The sequence below is a fragment of the Leguminivora glycinivorella genome, chromosome 10 (genome assembly GCF_023078275.1).
Source record: "Leguminivora glycinivorella isolate SPB_JAAS2020 chromosome 10, LegGlyc_1.1, whole genome shotgun sequence".
Lineage (NCBI taxonomy): Eukaryota > Metazoa > Arthropoda > Insecta > Lepidoptera > Tortricidae > Leguminivora > Leguminivora glycinivorella.
Window position 1 is genome coordinate 2,568,161 of NC_062980.1, and position 20,851 is coordinate 2,589,011.

The 20,851-nt window shown below is 40.3% G+C and overlaps 2 protein-coding genes across 11 annotated transcripts in view; both read right to left on the reverse strand.

Moving 5' to 3' along the window:
• Positions 1-643: 643 nt before the first annotated feature.
• On the reverse strand, positions 644-12,936 carry LOC125230491 (nucleolar and coiled-body phosphoprotein 1). Of its 5 annotated transcripts, XM_048135653.1 has the most exons (7): positions 12,715-12,936; positions 12,544-12,629; positions 5,236-5,418; positions 3,900-4,006; positions 3,673-3,822; positions 2,498-3,510; positions 644-2,385 (listed from the first exon to the last, which is right to left on the reverse strand). In XM_048135653.1, the coding sequence occupies exons 1-7, from the start codon at positions 12,752-12,754 to the stop codon at positions 1,283-1,285; spliced, it is 2,682 nt and encodes an 893-aa protein (XP_047991610.1). In that variant the 5' UTR covers positions 12,755-12,936; the 3' UTR covers positions 644-1,282. The 5 variants fall into 5 exon arrangements, with proteins under 5 accessions (XP_047991610.1, XP_047991611.1, XP_047991613.1 ...); XM_048135654.1 differs by lacking the exons at positions 12,544-12,629; positions 12,715-12,936 and adding an exon at positions 11,781-12,046; XM_048135656.1 differs by lacking the exons at positions 3,900-4,006; positions 12,715-12,936.
• Positions 12,937-20,046: 7,110 nt separating this feature from the next.
• LOC125230196 (6-phosphofructo-2-kinase/fructose-2,6-bisphosphatase) overlaps positions 20,047-20,851 on the reverse strand; it is a 65,492-nt gene continuing 64,687 nt past the window's right edge. For 3 of the 6 annotated variants that reach the window (XM_048135272.1, XM_048135275.1, XM_048135274.1), the window contains one exon: positions 20,048-20,529. Coding sequence is in view for 4 of the 6 variants with exons in the window: in XM_048135275.1 (XP_047991232.1) it covers positions 20,440-20,529 (90 nt within the window). In the remaining 2 variants the exon portion in view is untranslated. Of the gene's footprint in view, positions 20,530-20,851 lie in introns of all 6 variants that reach the window. The other 3 variants (XM_048135270.1, XM_048135271.1, XR_007177500.1) reach the window with 2 other exon arrangements.

Consider the following 20,851-nt stretch of genomic DNA (forward strand, 5'->3'; position numbering starts at 1 on the left):
ACACTCAGGTGGCGTGGCGCGGACGCCCTTTGCGCGCCCCGAGACACGCGACGCATAAGTGGGAACGCTGCCTAAGAAAGGAGTCTGGCAAGGACCACCTGCGAAGTTGGGCAGATCAGAATCACAGGAAATATGAACCTTATTTGAATAACGTTTCAATTCATTTTACGTCGTAAGAAATAGTACAACTCGATTATCTTTGACACATGCACACGCCGTTGACGTCAAGATACACAAAAACAAATGAATGCCGGTTTCTAGTGTAAAACGAAGTGTACTAGTAGGTACTTACTCCTCAAACGAAGTGTTTTTATAACCTTTTCTTTCAGTTTTTTCCCATCGGTCATCCCTTGTTCTATGTATAGCGCGTCGTTCCCAGATGAGTTGCTATATGTAGGTAGGCATTTTGCGGACCGTACGGGCTTCGCCAAAACGCCGGCGGCCGGAAATCAATACGCTACGCGAGGCCGTGCAATACCTATATGGAAAGTCCTCGCTGCTAGCTATTCAGGTTCGCACTATAATAAACTAGAGCAGACTACCGGTACCATATACAAATGTACTTATATGGGGCGTTTTTATGTCGACCATACCTAGACTCGTGGTCCGTAGTGCGTAATATATAGAATAAATAAAACACATGTTGAGAATCATAATATTTTATACAACTTTAAATGATGAAATTACACGAGATAACTTTCATTTGTTTTTATAAATAAAAAAGGAAAAGAAACAGTTCGCATTCGCGCAACAGTTATATACAGACTAAGCTCTCTCAGATACACACACACGGACACTCTGTTAAATTAGTCTATTTACAATACTCATACAACTATACCCTATGTCCAGCCTCAAAAACATAGTTCTGATAAACTTAAGCATTATTTCTTTCAACGGCATGTTTTTGAGAACAAAGTTCAACTCGCAGCGTATGAGAGTTACGAGACGAATACGTCGAATCGACCACTATGGCGAAACGCTGCATCTGTCACCCTCTACGTAATGTTATCATCCTCCATACGGAGAGAACATAAAAATGTCAATTGAATGACCAAGTAAATCAACTAAACAAAGAAAAACAGCAATTAAACTAAACTATGGACTAAAGAAGAAAATAACTGATATGCAGGAAGATAACACCACGAAAGCGATATTATGCTAGATAACTCAAAATAATCGGGGATCCTCAGTTCGTCCCGTAGAAATTGTCACTATCAATCGGCACATTTGTCACATTCATAACTCTCAAAAATAAATTTAGATTCCACTGGAATCGTCGACGTCAGTAGTAATAGGAGGAGCACACCTCGTGCGTAGATCGGGTACGGTCGGCATCACTCGGGTGGGCTCGGCGTGTTCTCGCGCGCGCTACCTGAGGCGTGCGGAGCGCGGCTTGGCGGCGGAGCGCAGGCGGCGCGCGGCGGCGTCCACGCGCGCCACGCGCACCACGGGCTGCAGCCAGCCGGCCAGGTTGCTGAGCGCGCGCTTCTTCTTCCTGCCCCGCTCCTCCGACGCCTCCTCGGACACGGAGGAGCGCGCCGACCCTCTCTTCGTCACCTTCTCCGCCTTCTTCTTGTCCTCGAGCAGCACCTTCACGTCGAGCCGCAGCGGCTTGTCGTCGGTCGGTCGCGTCGCGCTCGTCCTCCGACTTGACCTTCGGCGGCGCCGACTCCGCCTCGGGCTCGTCCTCGTCGCAGGTGTCGCCGGCCGTGTCTCCCGACGCGACCGAGGACCGGTCGAGGCTGCTCTCGGTCTTCTCGGAGCTGTCGGTGCGCGAGCCCTTCTTGGGCTTCTTCTTGTTTGGCCAGCCGGTCCTGTTTTTCTTTTTGAACCGTCCGCGGCGTCGGGCGCGGCGGCGCTCGGCGACCTCGGCGATCTCGTTGCGGATGATGTCGCAGGCGTCGCACTCGGACACGAGGCCGAGCACGTCGAGCGGCGCGGCGGCGACGGGGAGCGCGCCGCCGTCGACGTGGTCGAGCTCGTACTCGGCGGCGTCGTCGAACACGCCCGAGAGGAACTCGCGCAGCCGCTCGTCGGCCGCGCGCGCCTCGGAGGGCTCGGGCTTGAGGCTGAGCGCGTCGCTGCCGGTGTCCTCGGAGGCGGTGGACTTGTTGTCGTCGGCGCGGCGCAGCGCGGAGCCGAGCATGGCGAGCGTGGAGGCGTGCTCGCGCGGCGACTTGCGCGGGCGCGAGTCCTGCGCGGCGACGGCGGCGAGGCGCTTGTGCAGTTTCCTCGACTTGAGCCCGCGCGTGCCGTAGCGCTCGGAGCGCGGCTCGCGCGCGACCGGCCTCGGCACGGGCAGGTCGCTGAGCGGGCAGCAGTTCGGCTTCAGCGGCGGCAGCTGCCCGATCTCGTACGGCAACTTTGGCGACTTCGAATATAACGCTGAAACGGAACAAACTGTTTTTAGTACGAAAAAAGGCACTCTCAATTTGAAGGAAATTTGATAGTGAACATAGCAAATGATTTCGTAATTTTAGATAAAAATATGTCTTACCGAAACACCGCGGCACGTTCTTGACCGAGACCTGGTCGTGGTCCTGCCGCATGAAGGTCTCGAACCAGGGCTCGCTCCGCGGCACGCTCTCGAATGCGAACTCCAGCTGCTCCACGGCCGGCGTGTACTTGAGGCGGCCGTCCTCCCATTTCATACATTTCTCGACCGGTTCCTCCCGGAGCGGGCTTATTTCGGGCTCGGGCTCCGGGACCGGTTCGGGTTGCACGGCTAGTTCTATTTCAGGGGGCGGTTCGGGCTCGGGCGTGGGAGGTTTACATGGCGCGCGACGCGTTCTCCGAACAACGGGGACCACTCGTCGTTTCCGCCGCCGCTTGTCGTCGAGCCAACTATCTTCTTCAGACGACTCCTCTTTAAGTGCGGTGGGGCGCGCCTGCCGCCGCCGCTCTAGCGCCGGCGCGGGCTGCGGCGGCGTCTTCCGCCGCGGGGATTCCTTTTTTACTTCGTCATCATCATCGTCGTCATCGGAGGACGTCGAGCTGGTGGAGCTCGCGCGTTTCGGGAACATGAACTGCTCCGCCTCGTCGCTGAGGACGGACAGCTCGGAGCGTCTCACTTTTCTGAATTTGACTACGAGAGGTTTAGCGCCGTTGCAGGTAGGGGAGGAGTCCTTCCGTTTGGCGACGAAGCCGCCACTGGAGCGGAGCTTGGTGCTGACGCCGACGACCTTGTAATACTGGCGGTCGTCCTCCGGCTTGCGGCAGCGGGTGCGGCGGGGCTCGTCGTCGAGGGCGCCGTTGAGCTTGCGGTCGAGGTCGCCGTTGCACACGTTGCGCAGGGAGCGGCGCTCGCCGTTGACGGGCAGGAAGGAGGCGCCGATGAGGTTGTCGAGCGCGAGGAAGTTGCTGGTGTCGCGCGCGAAGGCGGCGTGGCGCGGGGAGCGCGCGTGCGCGGCGAGGTCGGCGAACATGGCGCCGCACGCCTCGCAGTACCCGCCCAGCGGCTCCGCGTCCTCTTTCTCTTTTATCCGCGGACGGTTGTTCTTCCGCGTCATTCTGAAAATATTAACACTGTTTAGCTTCTATTGACTATAAAATATATTGACATACAAAACCATTTTCTAGAGTTATTTTTGTTCACAGATTCACGCTATGACACATTCATATACCTACAAAAAAAAAAAATTATGAATGAAATATTTTAAATATTTTACTTACTCTTTATTCTGCCCGATAGTATTTTGGTAATTATTATTGACCGCAACTCCTTGGTTAACAATGGGTTCCTTTTTCTCTTTCCTCTCCGGATTAGGTTCTAATGAGATCTCAGGCCACGCATCAAACTCCTTATACAGAGGCCTGCATTGTCTGAAAAAGGAAATCTTCTATAGATATGTTGTAATGTTAAAGTTATAGTAAAATTAGTTTAAAATTATGGTTCATACTTGTCCAAAAATTCAATCTTGATATAATGTTTTGTGAAGAGCCTGACATTCGACTTACGCGGGGCCGCGAAGAACGTGTCATACAGTTTATCCAATAGAGCTATAGCCTGAAAGATTAAATTAGCTGTAAATATATAAGGAACGACAGAAAGCAGTTAGTAGGGAAGAGCGAATTTCCATTGGGTCATGTGTATAATTATTTCCCAAAAGAGTATCAGGTATTTAAAAAATAACCAATGGAAATAAGCAGGAAATATAGTAAGCATTATATATAGTATATAAAATCCTTAAATATAAGCTAGTTAATGTGATATCTACTTCTACATTTACATACAAGTAAAGTTGTATGCTTGTTTTGAGAGTGAAGATATTTTTTAACAAGCAGAGTAAGTCTTAGTAAGTCAGTGTTTTGCAACAGCAACCAACTTTTATCTTTTGAAATGTTTGCTCTGACACCAAGAGATTAGAAATGTACAGGACATTTTGATAAAGGTAAAATTTTACCGTAAAATAGCCAAAGAAATAGTACCATTAATCAATTTCAACCAAACGGCTTAAATTTTTCTTCTTTAGAGAGTTGAAACTTTAGAAAATTGTTGAAATAATACCTACTATTTACTCATCACACTCACACTATCAAACTTTTATCTGTTAGTCATTGCCATCTATGGCTCTTGCTCATAACTATGGAGGGACTTCCTCCATAGTTATGAGCAAGAACCATCTATCTCAGCAATGGAAAGAAAACCCAAGTCATTTATGCGACTCCCATATAGGACAGTATTCACATTAGATATTATGTGCATACACGGATGGCCAGGCGCATTTAGACTTTAAAATAGTAACACAACCGAAAATCATATATGCCTGCAGTTTTATCTAATTGGTATTTATTTAATTTGGAGATATGTCTGCTTGATTGTAACCTCCCATTAAGCTTTGCACTATTGTCAAACTCTAAGTCGCCCCGTTCAACCGGTGTTTGAGTATGTGCTATGTGAGCGGTATGTTGCTTTGCTTCTACACCGGATGCAATCCATATCCACATGTTATCCAAAGGCTGAGAAATGCTGTTTAAGTGTTAATCTCTGTCCTCCGGACCTGAAATATATGACTACGCGCCATGTTGCGGAATTTTATTAGAACTATTTTCTTTATACTAAACTGAACTGTTACCACATACATCAAAATAACAGCACCCTCCTGAATAGTCATATATTTCTGGTCAGGCTTTACACTGGATGCTATCACACATTATCCAAAGGCCAAGAGATAATGTGAAAACGGCCTAAGTGTTAATCTTTGTTCCGTTCCCTGGGTCAGCATGATCAGTTACCTTCTCAACAGAGAGCAGCACGTAATTGTGTGGGGTGGGCGCGCGGCGGACGCGGTCGAGCATGGCATCGGCGCGCGTGCGGGCGGAGTCACGGCGCCATGGCGCGGGCGCGGCCGCGGCGCCGGCGCTGTCGCTGTCGCGCACCACGTGCGTCACGCGCCCGCTCAGGCACACCTCTTGTTGCTGCAAACAGGACAACACGTCAAGCAAAACTTCCCAAACTGAGTGTAAAACTGTAGACAATAAAAAGATGCATTCTTATAGGTAGATGTCACTATACGCCACCCTAAGCAATTGCAGCGGCCGGCAGTGACGCGTCGAGCACTTTTAGTGTGAAATAATTTTAAAATTTATCGACATATTTAAAAAAAACCAGTATCACTTGACTAACTCAGATAGGTTGCTGCCGACCGCTGCCATTATGGTGTGAGCCGACCATAAGACGTACAGGAATTGAGGGAAGGCATGGAAAAATTTGCACGCATTCAGCAGGCCTCCATGGCCAAGTTCGTCATAGCAACTGCTAATAAAGGTGTAGTCGACTACAAAGAGATGTATCCACTTTTTCACCTTATTGCATTGTAATAAGGTGAAAAAGTGGATACATCTCTTTGTAGTCGACTGTACAATATACATTTGTCCATTTTTCCTTTAATTTTAAATTAATGTATGGCATCTGGGCAATTTTTAGTTTCTGAATAAACCATTTTTTAACTTGTTTGAGCGAACTACAAGAATATAAAAGAATCATGCTTTTAAACATGAATCATCGTTATTTTAAAACAAAACCTAACTTTTGGGTTTGGGCAAATTAACATAATTTTATTACCTAAAAGTATAATTATAACATTTTTGCTGTCTTTACATGCTACCATAACAAACTAGATCATACTTAAATTAAATTTTAAAGTAACTAGAATGAAATAACTGTAAATTCCATGTGATTGAACAAGAATCCCAAATTTCAAATCTGGCAATATTATTAAGAGCGTTATAACATTTCGGCGTCGGGCGAAATTAGGTATTTTACCCGCCGCGCGAGCCCAATATGCCGACCCTTTCTAGCACGTCTTATCACTCGCTCGCACTACAATAATGGACAAAACAATCTTGATCCTTTCTATGGAATTTTGATAACAACCACAATCTACTATCTCGATATAAACTTTTGGTTTCTAATAAACATTATTTTGTACGAAAATACGAGAATATAGCGCGAAATAATATCAATTATGTTAAAATTTATTTAAAAAATTAAAGTAATAATTATAAAAGTAGATCCCATCCCAAATATTTGCTTTTGTTATATGATAAGTATTAGAGTAAAGTATATATTAATATGATGATAAAATAAGACAAATACAATTCTAATTACTTCAAGATGGTGCTCAGGGTCTGATGATGGAGCCAGATGGTGGTCACCAATACCAATGAACAATATGACTATACAACTTCGTGGTTTACATGTCATTCACTTTCATTTTCACTTTCACATTTCAAGTGCATATACCACGAGTATAGGTTTTCGGGTGTGCTGATTTAAAAATTAATGACCGATTTGGAATCTGACATTGCTGACTGTCACTTTGACACAAAAGTCATCATGGGTGTCGTAAAATAGGTTTTAGGGGGTGCTGATTCCAAAATTAATGACCAATGTGGAATCTGACATTGCTGACTGTCACTTTGACACAAAAGTCGTCATGGGTGTCGTCAAATAGGTTTGCGGGGGTGCTGATTCCAAAATTAATGAACAATGTGGAATCTGACATTGCTGACTGTCACTTTGACACAAAAGTCGTCATGGGTGTCGTAAAATTGGTTTTAGGGGTGCTGATTCCAAAATTAATGACCAATGTGGAATCTGACATTGCTGACTGTCACTTTGACACAAAAGTCGTCATGGGTGTCGTCAAATAGGTTTGCGGGGTGCTGATTCCAAAATTAAAGAACAATGTGGAATCTGACATTGCTGACTGTCACTTTGACACAAAAGTCGTCATGGGTGTCGTAAAATTGGTTTTAGGGGGTGCTCATTCCAAAAATAATGACCAATGTGGAATCTAACATTGCTGACTGCCACTTTGACACAAAAGTCATCATGGGTGTCGTAAAATAGGTTTTAGGGGGTGCTGATTCCAAAAATAATGACTAGTGTGGAATCTAACATTGCTGACTGTCACTTTGACACAAAAGTCATCATGGGTGTCGTCAAATAGGTTTCCGGAGGTGCTGATTTGAAAATTAATGACCGATTTGGAATCTTGACATTGCTGACTGTCACTTTGACACAAAAGTCGTCATGGGTGTCGTCAGAAAGGTTTCCGGGGGTGCTGATTCCAAAATTAACGACTATTTTGGAATCTCACAGTGCTAATTGTCATTTTGACAAAAGGAATCATGGGTGTAGTCAAATAGTTTTTAGGGGGTACTGATTCCAAAATTAATGAAATGATTTAAAAAGTAATGACCGATTTGGAACCTGACATTGCACAGTACCCCTGGAAACCTATTTGACGACACCCATAACGACTTTTATGTCAAAGTGACAGTCAGCAATGTCAGATTCCAAATTGATCATTAATATTGAGATCAGTACCCATGAAAACCTATTTGAAGACACCCATGATCACTTTTGTGTCAAAGTGACAGTCAACAGTGTCAGATTCCAAATTGGTCATTAGTTTTCAAACACCTCCGGATACCTATTTGACGACACCCATGACGACTTTTGTGTCAAAGTGACAGTCAGCAATGTCAGATTCCAAATTGGTCACTAATTTTGGAATCAGCACCCCCTAAAACCTATTTTACCGACACCCATGACGACTTTTGTGTCAAAGTGACAGTCAGAAATGTCAGATTGAACATTGGTCATTAATTTTGGAATCAGCACCCCCTAAAACCTATTTTACGACACCCATGACGACTTTTGTGTCAGAGTGACAGTCAGCAATGTCAGATTGAACATTGGTCATTAATTTTGGAATCAGCACCCCTAAAACCTATTTTACGACACCCATGACGACTTTTGTGTCAAAGTGACAGTCAGCAATGTCAGATTCCAAATTGGTCATTAATTTTGGAATCAGCACCCCCTAAAACCTATTTTACGACACCCATGACGACTTTTGTGTCAAAGTGACAGTCAGCAATGTCAGATTCCAAATTGTTCATTCATTTTGTAATCAGCACCCCTAAAACCTATTTTACGACACCCATGACGACTTTTGTGTCAGAGTGACAGTCAGCAATGTCAGATTGAACATTGGTCATTAATTTTGGAATCAGCACCCCCTAAAACCTATTTTACGACACCCATGACGACTTTTGTGTCAAAGTGACAGTCAGCAATGTCAGATTCCACATTGGTCATTAATTTTGGAATCAGCACCCCCTAAAACCTATTTTACGACACCCATGAGGACTTTTGTGTCAGAGTGACAGTCAGCAATGTCAGATTGAACATTGGTCATTAATTTTGGAATCAGCACCCCCTAAAACCTATTTTACGACACCCATGACGACTTTTGTGTCAAAGTGACAGTCAGCAATGTCAGATTCCAAATTGGTCATTAATTTTGGAATCAGCACCCCTAAAACCTATTTTACGACACCCATGACGACTTTTGTGTCAGAGTGACAGTCAGCAATGTCAGATTGAACATTGGTCATTAATTTTGGAATCAGCACCTCCTAAAACCTATTTTACGACACCCATGACGACTTTTGTGTCAAAGTGACAGTCAGCAATGTCAGATTCCACATTGGTCATTAATTTTGGAATCAGCACCCCCTAAAACCTATTTTACGACACCCATGACGACTTTTGTGTCAAAGTGACAGTCAGCAATGTCAGATTCCAAATTGGTCATTCATTTTGTAATCAGCACCCCTAAAACCTATTTTACGACACCCATGACGACTTTTGTGTCAGAGTGACAGTCAGCAATGTCAGATTGAACATTGGTCATTAATTTTGGAATCAGCACCCCCTAAAACCTATTTTACGACACCCATGACGACTTTTGTGTCAAAGTGACAGTCAGCAATGTCAGATTCCACATTGGTCATTAATTTTGGAATCAGCACCCCCTAAAACCTATTTTACGACACCCATGATGACTTTTGTGTCAAAGTGACAGTCATCTGAGGTACTACATATTCGTAATCTGAAAGTAATCATGAATGAAATTGAATCGACTATGATTCTGAATTATTGGTAATAGTAATGATTGTATAGATGATTAGTGATTCCTTTACATGTAATGGTAATTTACCGTTTCACTTGATTACATTACAAGTAATCTGACACCCAGTAGTGTCAGATTACAAAGTAAAATCAAGTAATCGTGTAATCCGGAATCGATTACGATTTCCCCATCTCTGGGTTTAGTTATATGGTTCATTGGTACTGGTGACCACCATCTGGCTCCATCATCAGACCCTGAGTACCACCTCTTGTCAAAGGTCTTGTTGAGACGAACCCAACGAGCCTAAGCACGAAGTCGTTTACTTACATGGTTCACTGGTACTGGTGACCACCTTCTGGCTCCATCATCAGATCCCGAGTACCATCTTGATGTGTCTTATCATCTTGACCGTATTGTAATTTTCACATTTTTATCATCACAACGTTGTAATACTTTAACATTCAAACATAACAAAGTATTACAAAAGCAAATATTTACGGGTCTAGGATCAAATTCGTTGGTCGCTGTTTACACACACACAATGTGAGGATAGCCCGTGTAGAAACAAGGCGTCCGACCCACACAACAATAAATATTCTCGACGTTTGCGATGAAAACTCGGAGACCAAAGCGACATACGTCTTACCTGCTCGAGCTCCGGCGCGGCACTGAAATCGCAGGCGTCCGTCGCCGGTAAAATAGCGACAGGAAGGCTAGTTTTAAAAAAATTGGCAAAAAATCATGATAAAATATTATAACGACAAATGGATAACAGCAGTTTAAGCACATTGTGCAGATTATTTATATACTAAAATAACTTCGATAACATGTAGATTTTCGGAGAAATGATCACTTGTTTCGATGTATTTTCAAGACAAAATTGAGTTCGTTTTACTTTCAATTTCTCAATTTCAAAGGATTAAATGATAAATATTGTTTAATGGGCCTTAAGTACAAGATATTTGGAACTTAAATTTACCTCATTTATGAGAGTGATCTTATCAAATTGTACATAATAAGAGCTCCGAATTCTGTGCTTCACGCGGTTTTTCCTAAACGAGCATCAGAAAAACAATCATTACTAATTGAAAAAGCTTTTTTTTTTCATATGTTTTTTATTTAACCGACAGTTAATAAGATGTTCTAACTGAAACAAGTACTTTCACTGTCTTTTAGTATGAGTAAAGTGTACAATTTTGTCGATAAATATTGTGCATTTTACAATATATCGCCTTTTTTTGTCATAGCGCTCTTAATATATCTTGTAATTAAGTAGATTTAGTTTTCCCAACTTAGGTTCATTAAACAAACTTGATATACACACTATCTTTGACTTTACTTAATTAAAAATAAACTAGAAATGTGTTTATGGTCCCTGTGTTCAATATAAACAACCACATATTTGAGACTTTGCTATGCAGTTTCTCAAGGCACTTGCTCTCCATGACAAATGAAGTTTTCACATTCTTTATTCACTTTTAAAGCCTTTAGTGATGTTATTTTGAATTACAAGTTATAAATTAATATGCAAACAATTATTTAGACATTTGTACTATAGAAATGTTGGCAGTAAAATTTAATTAACTATAATAATTATTAGCAACTCTTATAAGAAAATCTGTCACTGTCAAAATAAAAAAAAAGCTAACAGTGCAGTCAGTAAACAAAATGTGAAAGTCAGCACAAAAGTTGCAGTGTGACCCGGCACGTATGTCGCAACGCAATGCCCCCTTTACGGTAAAACGCTGATTTGGTCACAAGAGCATGCAGAGGAAGTGAGCATCAAGTAGTGGCATACAAGTATCTAGTTGATGAGGTAACGGCGCCGCTCGGCGGTCGCCCGGCGCTCGGCGAGCTACATAATACACCGCACTTTTCCTTGAAATACCGTCAGCAAACGTAGCGCGTCGCCGGCACCGCGGCATCCCGCCCTTCGTTCGCTCCAACCGTCCCGCGCAAAAAAATAACATGCCCCCCGCACACACACCAAACTCACCCTTACGATACACGTCTTAAGAACCACATCCCCTTGAGGCGGTAAAAGTAATATCAACTGTCAAAAATTAAGCATACACACGCGTTACCGATAGAAAACTACATTTTTTGACCGCTTTTAAAATGAATAGAGTGCACCGCGGGCGTGAGGTTGCTACGCGCGGCCTCGGCCCGTTGCATTTCGCGCTGCGGCGGCGGCTCTAACGCGACCGTACAAAAGATGACCTAAAATCGAACGCAAGCTACGCGCCCGACTGGTCACTGTACAAACTATGTTTTAAACCGTTTTCTAAACAATTGTGACACAATCCCGGTGTCGGCTCAAGTATGTTACCGTTGCCGAACATATATACTTACACAAAAGCCGTCCGCAGGCCCCGCGCGCTCCGCTTATCACAAAAATAAGTAACTATATACCAGTCAATGAGATGGACACTTCGTCACTGCTAGATTCACTCCGAATTGCAACACTCGCGTTAAATTTTTGTATTATTTAATGTAAAACTGTTATACAGATAGTTTATGCAGTCAATGTAATAGTAATTATTAGTAAATAGGTACATTTGCTAAAGATATACGAAATATTCACAATAAACACACAAATCTGTCAGACAAGATGGAGTTATTTCGCTTTAGTTTTTGTTTAGGTCGCTAGCGGCGCTGCCGTCGAGCGGAAGGGGCAACGGTTGTGATTGGTGGGTAACAATAACGTTCCGTTACTACGCAGATGTATACTGACGAACACAAGACTCAAATATTTTATTTATTTTATGCCAGTAGCTAGTAAATTAGATTCACCTCGTTATAAATAAATAAAAAAACAATTAATTGAACGAGTGTTATATAAAAATTATAAGCTTCTGTTACTTTTACAGTTAGATACCTAATCATAAATAATTTGTAATATTAGAAATGGAACGTAGGTAAGGCGACGAAATTTGATAGACCTAAAAACAACCTAAATACCGTAGTCGATGTGGATTTCCTATTCATTGAACTTGCACTGCTACATAACCAAATACATGAAGCAATATGAAATGCAACGTATACCTTAAGGTCCTTAAGCTACGCATACGCAATGTGGAGTATGATTTTGGCGGTAAAAAAATGATATACTCACTAAACCCATGTCTTGAAGTCTTCTTGATATGGATCTACATAGTCCCTGGTCTTGAATATCCAAGTAAAAACAGAAATTTCTTCTCGCTGTGAAAGAACAACACGGTGAAAAACAATTTATTAACTTGAATTTATATAAATTCTCCAAATAAGGGTTGAAAATATGGCGAACCTTGATTGAATTTTTCTTGACGACTCAAAGTTGACACCATCTTCAATAAAAATCTTTGTATCTTTCCAAATTCACAACACAGTGCATGTAATGCTATTTATATATCACTCCATATTCCTTAGCGACCCTATAACATTAAAACTAAGACACTAATTATATAAGAATAAGTTAATATTGATGCAAAACTAAAAATTAATTTTGCAAAATACGTTCGAACGTAGAAGTGTCATTGACAGCTGACACCAATAGAGCATAGACTTTGCTGACGTTGATCTATGGCCGAAAAAATCGATAAAGTGATCGATATCAGTATTCTTTCAGAACACTCGGATCAAGTCGGATACGTACTATTCGATTCGATGTCATTCATTTTAAATCGATTGTATTTGTACAGTATGATAAAATTGATAAAATGCATGTTTCTCTGAATAATTAAATTAAATATTATCAAGCATATTGTTTAATTTTCTTACTAAATATTTAGATCGGTAGCATCTTGGCTGGTACCTACCTACCTACATACATTCGTCAATGCATTTAAATTCATTCCATAATACATATTGTACTTCGCGTCACTGCATGCAGCCAAATATTCTGGGAACAGGAAAATGAAACATGTGTAAGGTATAGGTAAATATGACGCGGCAGAGGCCGGGCCCGAGCGGCCGGCGTACATGCCCGCTATGTACGTAGTTTATTGATTGCTCATGTTATGTGCGAACTGCCCGTCGAGTACAGTCAAGTGCAAAAATACGTATCGATTTTATCCGCTCAAAAATATGTACCGAGACCTTATTCCGCCGACATAAAGTGCTATGGGACATATTTTTGATAAGTTGTACGCACCCATATTTTTACACTTGACTGTACCTAGGCGGCTAGGTAACACGATCACGATTCTGTAAGTTTATTTTGCAGCATCGCGTATTATGTAGGTCGGTTCATTGCGGTTTTTATGAAATTAGTGTTCCGCTACGCGCTCGCGTTTTTTCCTAAAGTAATAAACTACATACAAACTAAATTTAACATAGCATTAGAGTAGTTTAGAGTAATTAATTATTATTTTACATCTTGTCGCGATGATTAGTTTATTTTAGGCTTACCTCAGGTTGTCATAAAGCTTTCTTTACATCAATATCTTATATAATTTAAATCATCATCATCATTGTAATATGCAAAACCTTGACTAAGTACCTACCTTTTGATAAGTAATTTAGATCTCCAAGATAACATAAACAACAGAAAATTAAATGATAGTCTATCATAAAACATTTCTAAACGCTAGAATTTTTAAGCATTATCAATGTTAGCTTCGATTAAAATGAATATTTTAGCTTTAAATAGAAAATGCAAAAAATTTTCAGCATTTTGGAAAAATACTAAAGCGTTGGAATACAAATCGAAGTTACCTTTAAGTGTGAATAATACTCTGTCTTCTTTAATCTGTGTATCCAGTTCAGTTACCTGCCTGAAGCATTAATGAGAACAATAGTTGTACCTATAGCTAAAAATAAGACAGGCGATCTGTCTGACCTAAGAAACTATAGGCCGATATCCTTGGGCACAATAACTGGTAAAGTGTTTGAAAGATTGTTGCAGCCCGAATTGACGAAAAATATAAAGTTGAATGACGCGCAGTTTGGTTTTCGTGCCGGCCTGTCGACCGAGTCCGCGATACTTAGTCTCAAAACAGTAGTAAACTATTATATCAGTAGACATACATCTGTGTATGCATGTTTTCTTGATTTAAGCCGCGCCTTTGATTTAGTAAATTATGACATACTGTGGACTAAACTCTTAGGGTCAAACGTACCAGTAGACACGGTCAACATCCTTAAGTATTGGTACGAAAACCAAACAAATAATGTGAAATGGGGCGACACCCTCTCTAACGATTACAGGCTAGAGTGTGGAGTGCGTCAAGGGGGCATAACCTCTCCGGACCTGTTTTGCCTTTATGTCAATGGCCTGATTGAGGAGCTGAGGGGTGCCAGGACGGGTTGCCATGTTGCTAATGTGTGCGTTAACAACCTGAGCTATGCGGACGACATGGTGCTCCTCAGCCCCTCAAGTCAGGGCATTCAAAAACTGATATCGATTTGCGAATCTTTTTCAAAACAGCATTACCTGAAATATAATATTTTAAAAACCGAAATGCTCGTTTTCAGATATGGTAAGGGTCCGGAGATGGTTCCGCCAGTTTATTTGAATGGTTCGCCTATTCGGGTTGTAGCATCTTTTAAGTACTTAGGTCACTATCTAACGGGGAGCCGTCGCGACGACATGGACATGGAGCGGGAGAGGCGAGCCCTCGCGGTCCGATGTAACATGCTGGCGCGAAGGTTCTCCAAGTGTACCAATGACGTAAAAATTACCTTGTTTAGGGCATTCTGCCAGTGTTTTTATACATGCTCTCTGTGGTGCAACTTCGCTTCGGGTTCAGTATAACAATGCGTTCAGAATACTCATGAAATTACCTCGTTGCTGCAGTGCAAAGACCATGTTTGCTGATGCGGGAGTCCGTTTTTTAATCATGCGGTATATTCGGTCTGGGCAAACGTTTAAAACCCGCAAAAATGATATTCGGCGTTTTACTGTCAACCCGAGCAATCTTCTAAGGCAGTGACTACCGCCTTAACATGTAAGTAGTATATTTTTAATTTAATATATATCTATTGTATTTTTTTATTACAACAACTATGAATGTTTTCGAAATAAAGACTTTTATTATTATTATATTATTATTATTATAGCGCCATCTAGCAAAGAGTAGTGCCATTTAACATTATAACTTGTTGGCTACTCTCCGCTAGATGGCAAGTACTTTCTGTGCATTTGTTTCACTAGATGGCAGAGTTTTGTAATACATGATTACGATACAAGTGCAGAAAAGAGGATACTTATTCCAAACAGACCGAACCGAGAGTCCGCACTAATCGCAAAGTAGTACATTTCTTGTCAGGTCGAATAGAAAATAGAAAGGCCCATATGCACTGAAAGGCTGAGCGCACACGGAGGCGACAGTTGCACGGCGACATTTTTTGTCTCTGTCTTGGACGCATGTAGTAACGACAGAGACAAAAAATGTCGCCGTGCAACTGTCGCCTCCGTGTGCGCCCAGGGAAATAGTACATTACGATACAAGTGCGGAAAAAAAGAAAGTTCGAAACGAGTGGCGATAAATTAAAACACAACCGATCCAATGGGAGTGTTTTAAATCGACACGAGTTACTAATTTCCTTTTTGCACATATATCGTATGACGTTTTTCAGTAGGTACAGATGGCCATCCGAAGTTTCGACCTCGAAATGATAAAGGCCATGTTTTATTATTTATCGGGACGGCAATGTTTTATTATTTATCGCGCGACCATGCTTGCCTGTCTGGAACACATAAATCGTAATGCACTTTGAGTTTCAGCTAAAAATGTCGAAAATGTATATAAAACGGGGCTAGTAAATGGGATAAATAAAACACACAGACCCACTTAGAAATACACTTATAATAAACATTAAATTAACAATAACATACATGTAATATACATAGCCATTTGTAAACCATTGCTTGTAACCTACCTACATATATCAATATGACCATGGGGCCCGTTTCTCAAAAGGTACAAGCCTTGTATTACAAGTGCGCGAACTGTCAAATCGTATGGGTTGTCATGGAAACACACTTGTAATACATGGCTTGTACCTTTCGAGAAATGGGCCCCAGGGACCCATTTTTCAAAACGGAAACTTACAAGAGTTACAAGTTACAAGTCTCTTTCCAACTTGTCATATTAGACATTGACTTGTAACTTGTAGCTTCGAGAAATGGGCCCGACAAGTGGTAGGGAAAACTGGAGCACTTATAAAAATATACAAATATGTGCTTCATATTATTAAATTAAAACGGGCCTTATTCCTTTTATTTTTTGCGTAAATATGTTTTAATTTAATAATATGAGTGACGATCGTGTTAGTTTAAATCAATATATGTGGACTTCCTTCTTAGGATCCTTATACTACTAGTGCAATATAGTACATTACGATACAAGAGCGGAAAAGAGGAATTTTGAAACGAGTAGGCGATAAATTTATCGCCACTTCCTCTTTCCCACAATTCCTATTTTTTTAACTGAACTTTTAATAGAAATTCTGTCATGAAAACGCTTACTGCACATGTAACAAAGAAGGATCCAGCCGAAGTGGTACGACACATATAATAAGTCTACAGTAGCAAAAAAGGTGCCGAAAAAAGCTTGAATTTCTTATTTACAATTTTACAACAAACGCTTTTTGGTATTATTCTCAATCAACCATGACAAGAGAATTTCAACTTTGTCAATAACATAATATATGTATAGTTGTTTTAAGTGACACAAACTACGTTAGTATTTTTTTTACTGTCAATATCAAAAATTTATTAATATATACACTTTCGTAAAGAAAAGGGCACTGGCACTGCCAGTTCTCATCCCACTTTATAAATTATAGTAGAAAGCGTCCTGAAAGTTACAATTTAACTTACAAATATTTCAAAGGACGGCTTCAAAATAAGCACAATTTTCAAAATTCGAATGCACTAAACAATTTCAAAGATTTTTTTTTTATTTTTTGTCCCAGCACTATTCTAATGAAAATAGTGAAATGATAAAATGGCCGCGATTTTTTTTCACAATAAATTTTGCGACAGCAAGACTTAGATGATCTAGACTCATAATATCAGTCTCAAATTCGACTTCACAGACGGCACAAGGTACAAGCCAACACAAAGTTTAAATTACATCGATTTACATACAAGAGTCCTTAAAATTCAAGTACAATAGTCCTATCAAAGACATATATAATTCGGTATAGACAGATAAAGTCTAAGAAAGAATACCTCGTACCTCGGAACCATCAAAAAATGTACGTTTAGATGGATGGCGCTACACCATTGATTCTCGGCTATATGGCGCTTTTGTCAAAACTCAGGTTCAAAAGTTTTAAACCTGTGCCGAGAGATGGCATTCTATACACTGTGACTATACATTTAATTTGACAGTCAATCTCTTCAAGTACGAGTATACTGGAACCTTTTTGGTCATATTCTATCTCAAAAATTCAACATATTTTGATAAAATGGTCCTTAATTATATTGTACATGAAGCATAAGGGCTCTTTTATAACGGTGAGTCACATTTAGAGTCACTGACAATACGAGTTATAAATAACAATTACATAATCGATACTACTTTATGGGTAGTCACGGGTCCATTTAGACGAGAACTAGCATACGAGTTTTATTACATTGCGGTATTTGATGGCTGTGACAGCCCGTAATGTAACTAAACTCGCATGCGAGTTCCCAAGGCGATATTGCTGTAAAGATTCACTTAAAAATAACCTTTTCCTCTCATTAGCTCGGAAACACGTGTTTTGTCCTTTAATACCAGCGGGTAAAAACGCATTTTATCCACTAGTGGGTAAAGTAATTTGACCTTGAATAAAGTCAAATTAACTGCTTTAAAATTGATTAAAGTAAGTGAATCTAGTAATAAAGATGATTTACCACCTGTGGAACTACTGGAAGCAGTGATAAACGCATTTTTGCGTTGTAGTTTCCTCGCTACAGTGAGGGGAAAAGTTTTGTGTTACACTCGGGTGCAAATGTATTTTACTTCTCGTGTGTTAAAAAACTCGCAAGTTCAGGATTCTATTCTTGAACCACTCGCTTCGCTCGTGGTTCAACTATAGAATCCTTTCACTTGCTCGTTTTTCAATTCCACACTCGGCGTTAAAATACAACTTAGCCCCCTTGTATAACAAATAACTATTATCGACGACTGATAAAGTGGATTTACAATTAATTTATATTACAAAATTTGTACAGTAATTTAAAAAGATGTTTCAGTTAAAGAATATTTTACAATATTTTTGTCCATAATCTTGTAGCCCAGACATTTTTGAGACCAACAGAAGCGACCTGCAAAAAGCGCACATATGTGAAGTCATCATAGAATCACACATGTGCCATGAAATCCAGATTTTGTGGCAAAGATGACACTCTTAAATAAATACTTATAAGTATTCCATGACTAAATGTACTTGGTACCATTCAGATATATAACTTGTAAGCCAGAAAATTACCCCTTTATTCAAAAAGATTTATTAAAATTAACATGCCGATAAAAATCGTTTGGCCCTTTTTATCATACCAGATATAGAAATACAATACAATCTCGATAATCCGGCACTTCGGTGGTCCGATACGTCCAGTTATTCAGCACTAAAATAGAGATGCAAGTGATAATTTCAAGTGCGTTTACCATCTATGCGTAAATTATCAGTCTGACTTCACCATAAAAGTGGCTAAATAAAAATAATAGTCGAATGTTATTTGAACGTATTATTTTAGTAGTCTTTTTATACGACATACATAATATATAAATATATATATATATATACAGTAGGCATGTAAACTAACGAAAACCATTTACTGTAACCCGTATATGTCCAGGTGATACTGAGAAACTTTTACTATGGGATCAACCCCGAAATCACGAAAATATCTTCTGACAGTTTCATAGGTAGTTTTATTTTATAGTAAGTATTTCCTATGGGAGAGTAAATTTTTATTTCGCGTTTTGGGTGTTGGTACCATAGTAAAAGTTTCTCAGTATCACCTGGACATTTACGGGTTACAGTAAATGGTTTTCGTTAGTTTACATACTGTATATGGATAATGTCAGCAACTGTGCCGGATTATCGAGATTGTACTGTATCTGTGGTATGAACGGTATGATAGAAAGCATATTGAATACGCCTGTAGCAAGTTCTTAAACCCACAACCAAGTTGTAGATGGGCGCTCGTATTGGGCTATTGTGCAATATACGCGCATCATTTCCATGTCTGTGTACTATCAGCTGCAAAAGTGCATGGAGAAATTATGAATGAATTCATTGATAAATTCGCCATGCACAGTCACACATAAAGCTTTAGTAGTCCCAAATAGTAGACTAGAGATGAATAAGAAAAATTGCTACCACATGGCTGTTCGTATTTTCAATGCACTTCCTATGTCGTGGACTGAGTTGCCGAACCATAAATTTTTTTCTAAGCTAAAGAACTATCTAGTAACCGAATGTTTTTATAACCTCGAGGACTTTTTTCATAAAACACAATTTATTGATTAACACGCATGTATACTTACTCTGACTATTTTCGACATTAATTATTATGTAAATGAGCTGATGCTATATTACATTTTATAATGATATGAGATATTAAATAATAAATAATAATGTAGTTCCTATATAATAATGTACCTGACTGTTTTTATTATTTAAGTTAAATTTTATTTAGTTATAGGAATAATTATGTATATTGTACACCGTAAAACGGTTGATTGTGACACAAGCTATAATTGTTTATTAATATTGTAACATCTGTAAACTGATTTGCACAATCTGACAATAAATGATTACTTACTTACTTACTTACATGCACTTTTGCAGCTGATAGTACATGCGAACGACCATCGAGTCGTGTCATCACGTACGCATCACACAAAGACAACTCGCTCAATGAGCTAACATTTGCGACTTGTCCGCTCTCTAGTATTATATGCTCTGAGTATCATACCTATACGTCGGAAAGGGACAAACGATTATTAGCGGCTTATTTACTTTATTAAAGAGGTTAGTATAAGAAAGTTTCTGGTCATTTGTCACTACTAAGTCCTGTATATAGATATTAATGTTTTTTGCACTGATCGGTGTCACCGTTCGATTCTCCGTTGAGCACCGGCGCTACTGGCGGCGCGATCAAGGGCGCTGGTATCACCTGTGGGATAAGTTCTGTATTAAAATACCGTATTACTTATAATTGATATATGTATATCCTTTTATACTATAGCCCCCTTATTAATAAACGTACACTAAAGTTATCAAACCGATGAAGTTCGTTTGGCCCTTTCTATCACACCAATACGTCGGAAAGGGGCAAACGAACTTTATCGGCTTGATAACTTTAGTGTATGTTTATGAATAAGGGGGTAGGTATTTTATCCAACCAACCAACCGACCCAACTTTGCCCGTTAGACATTTTAGGCAATCACTTGATAAATTTCAGTTAAGATCAATCGAGATATTAGCGTCAGGTGGA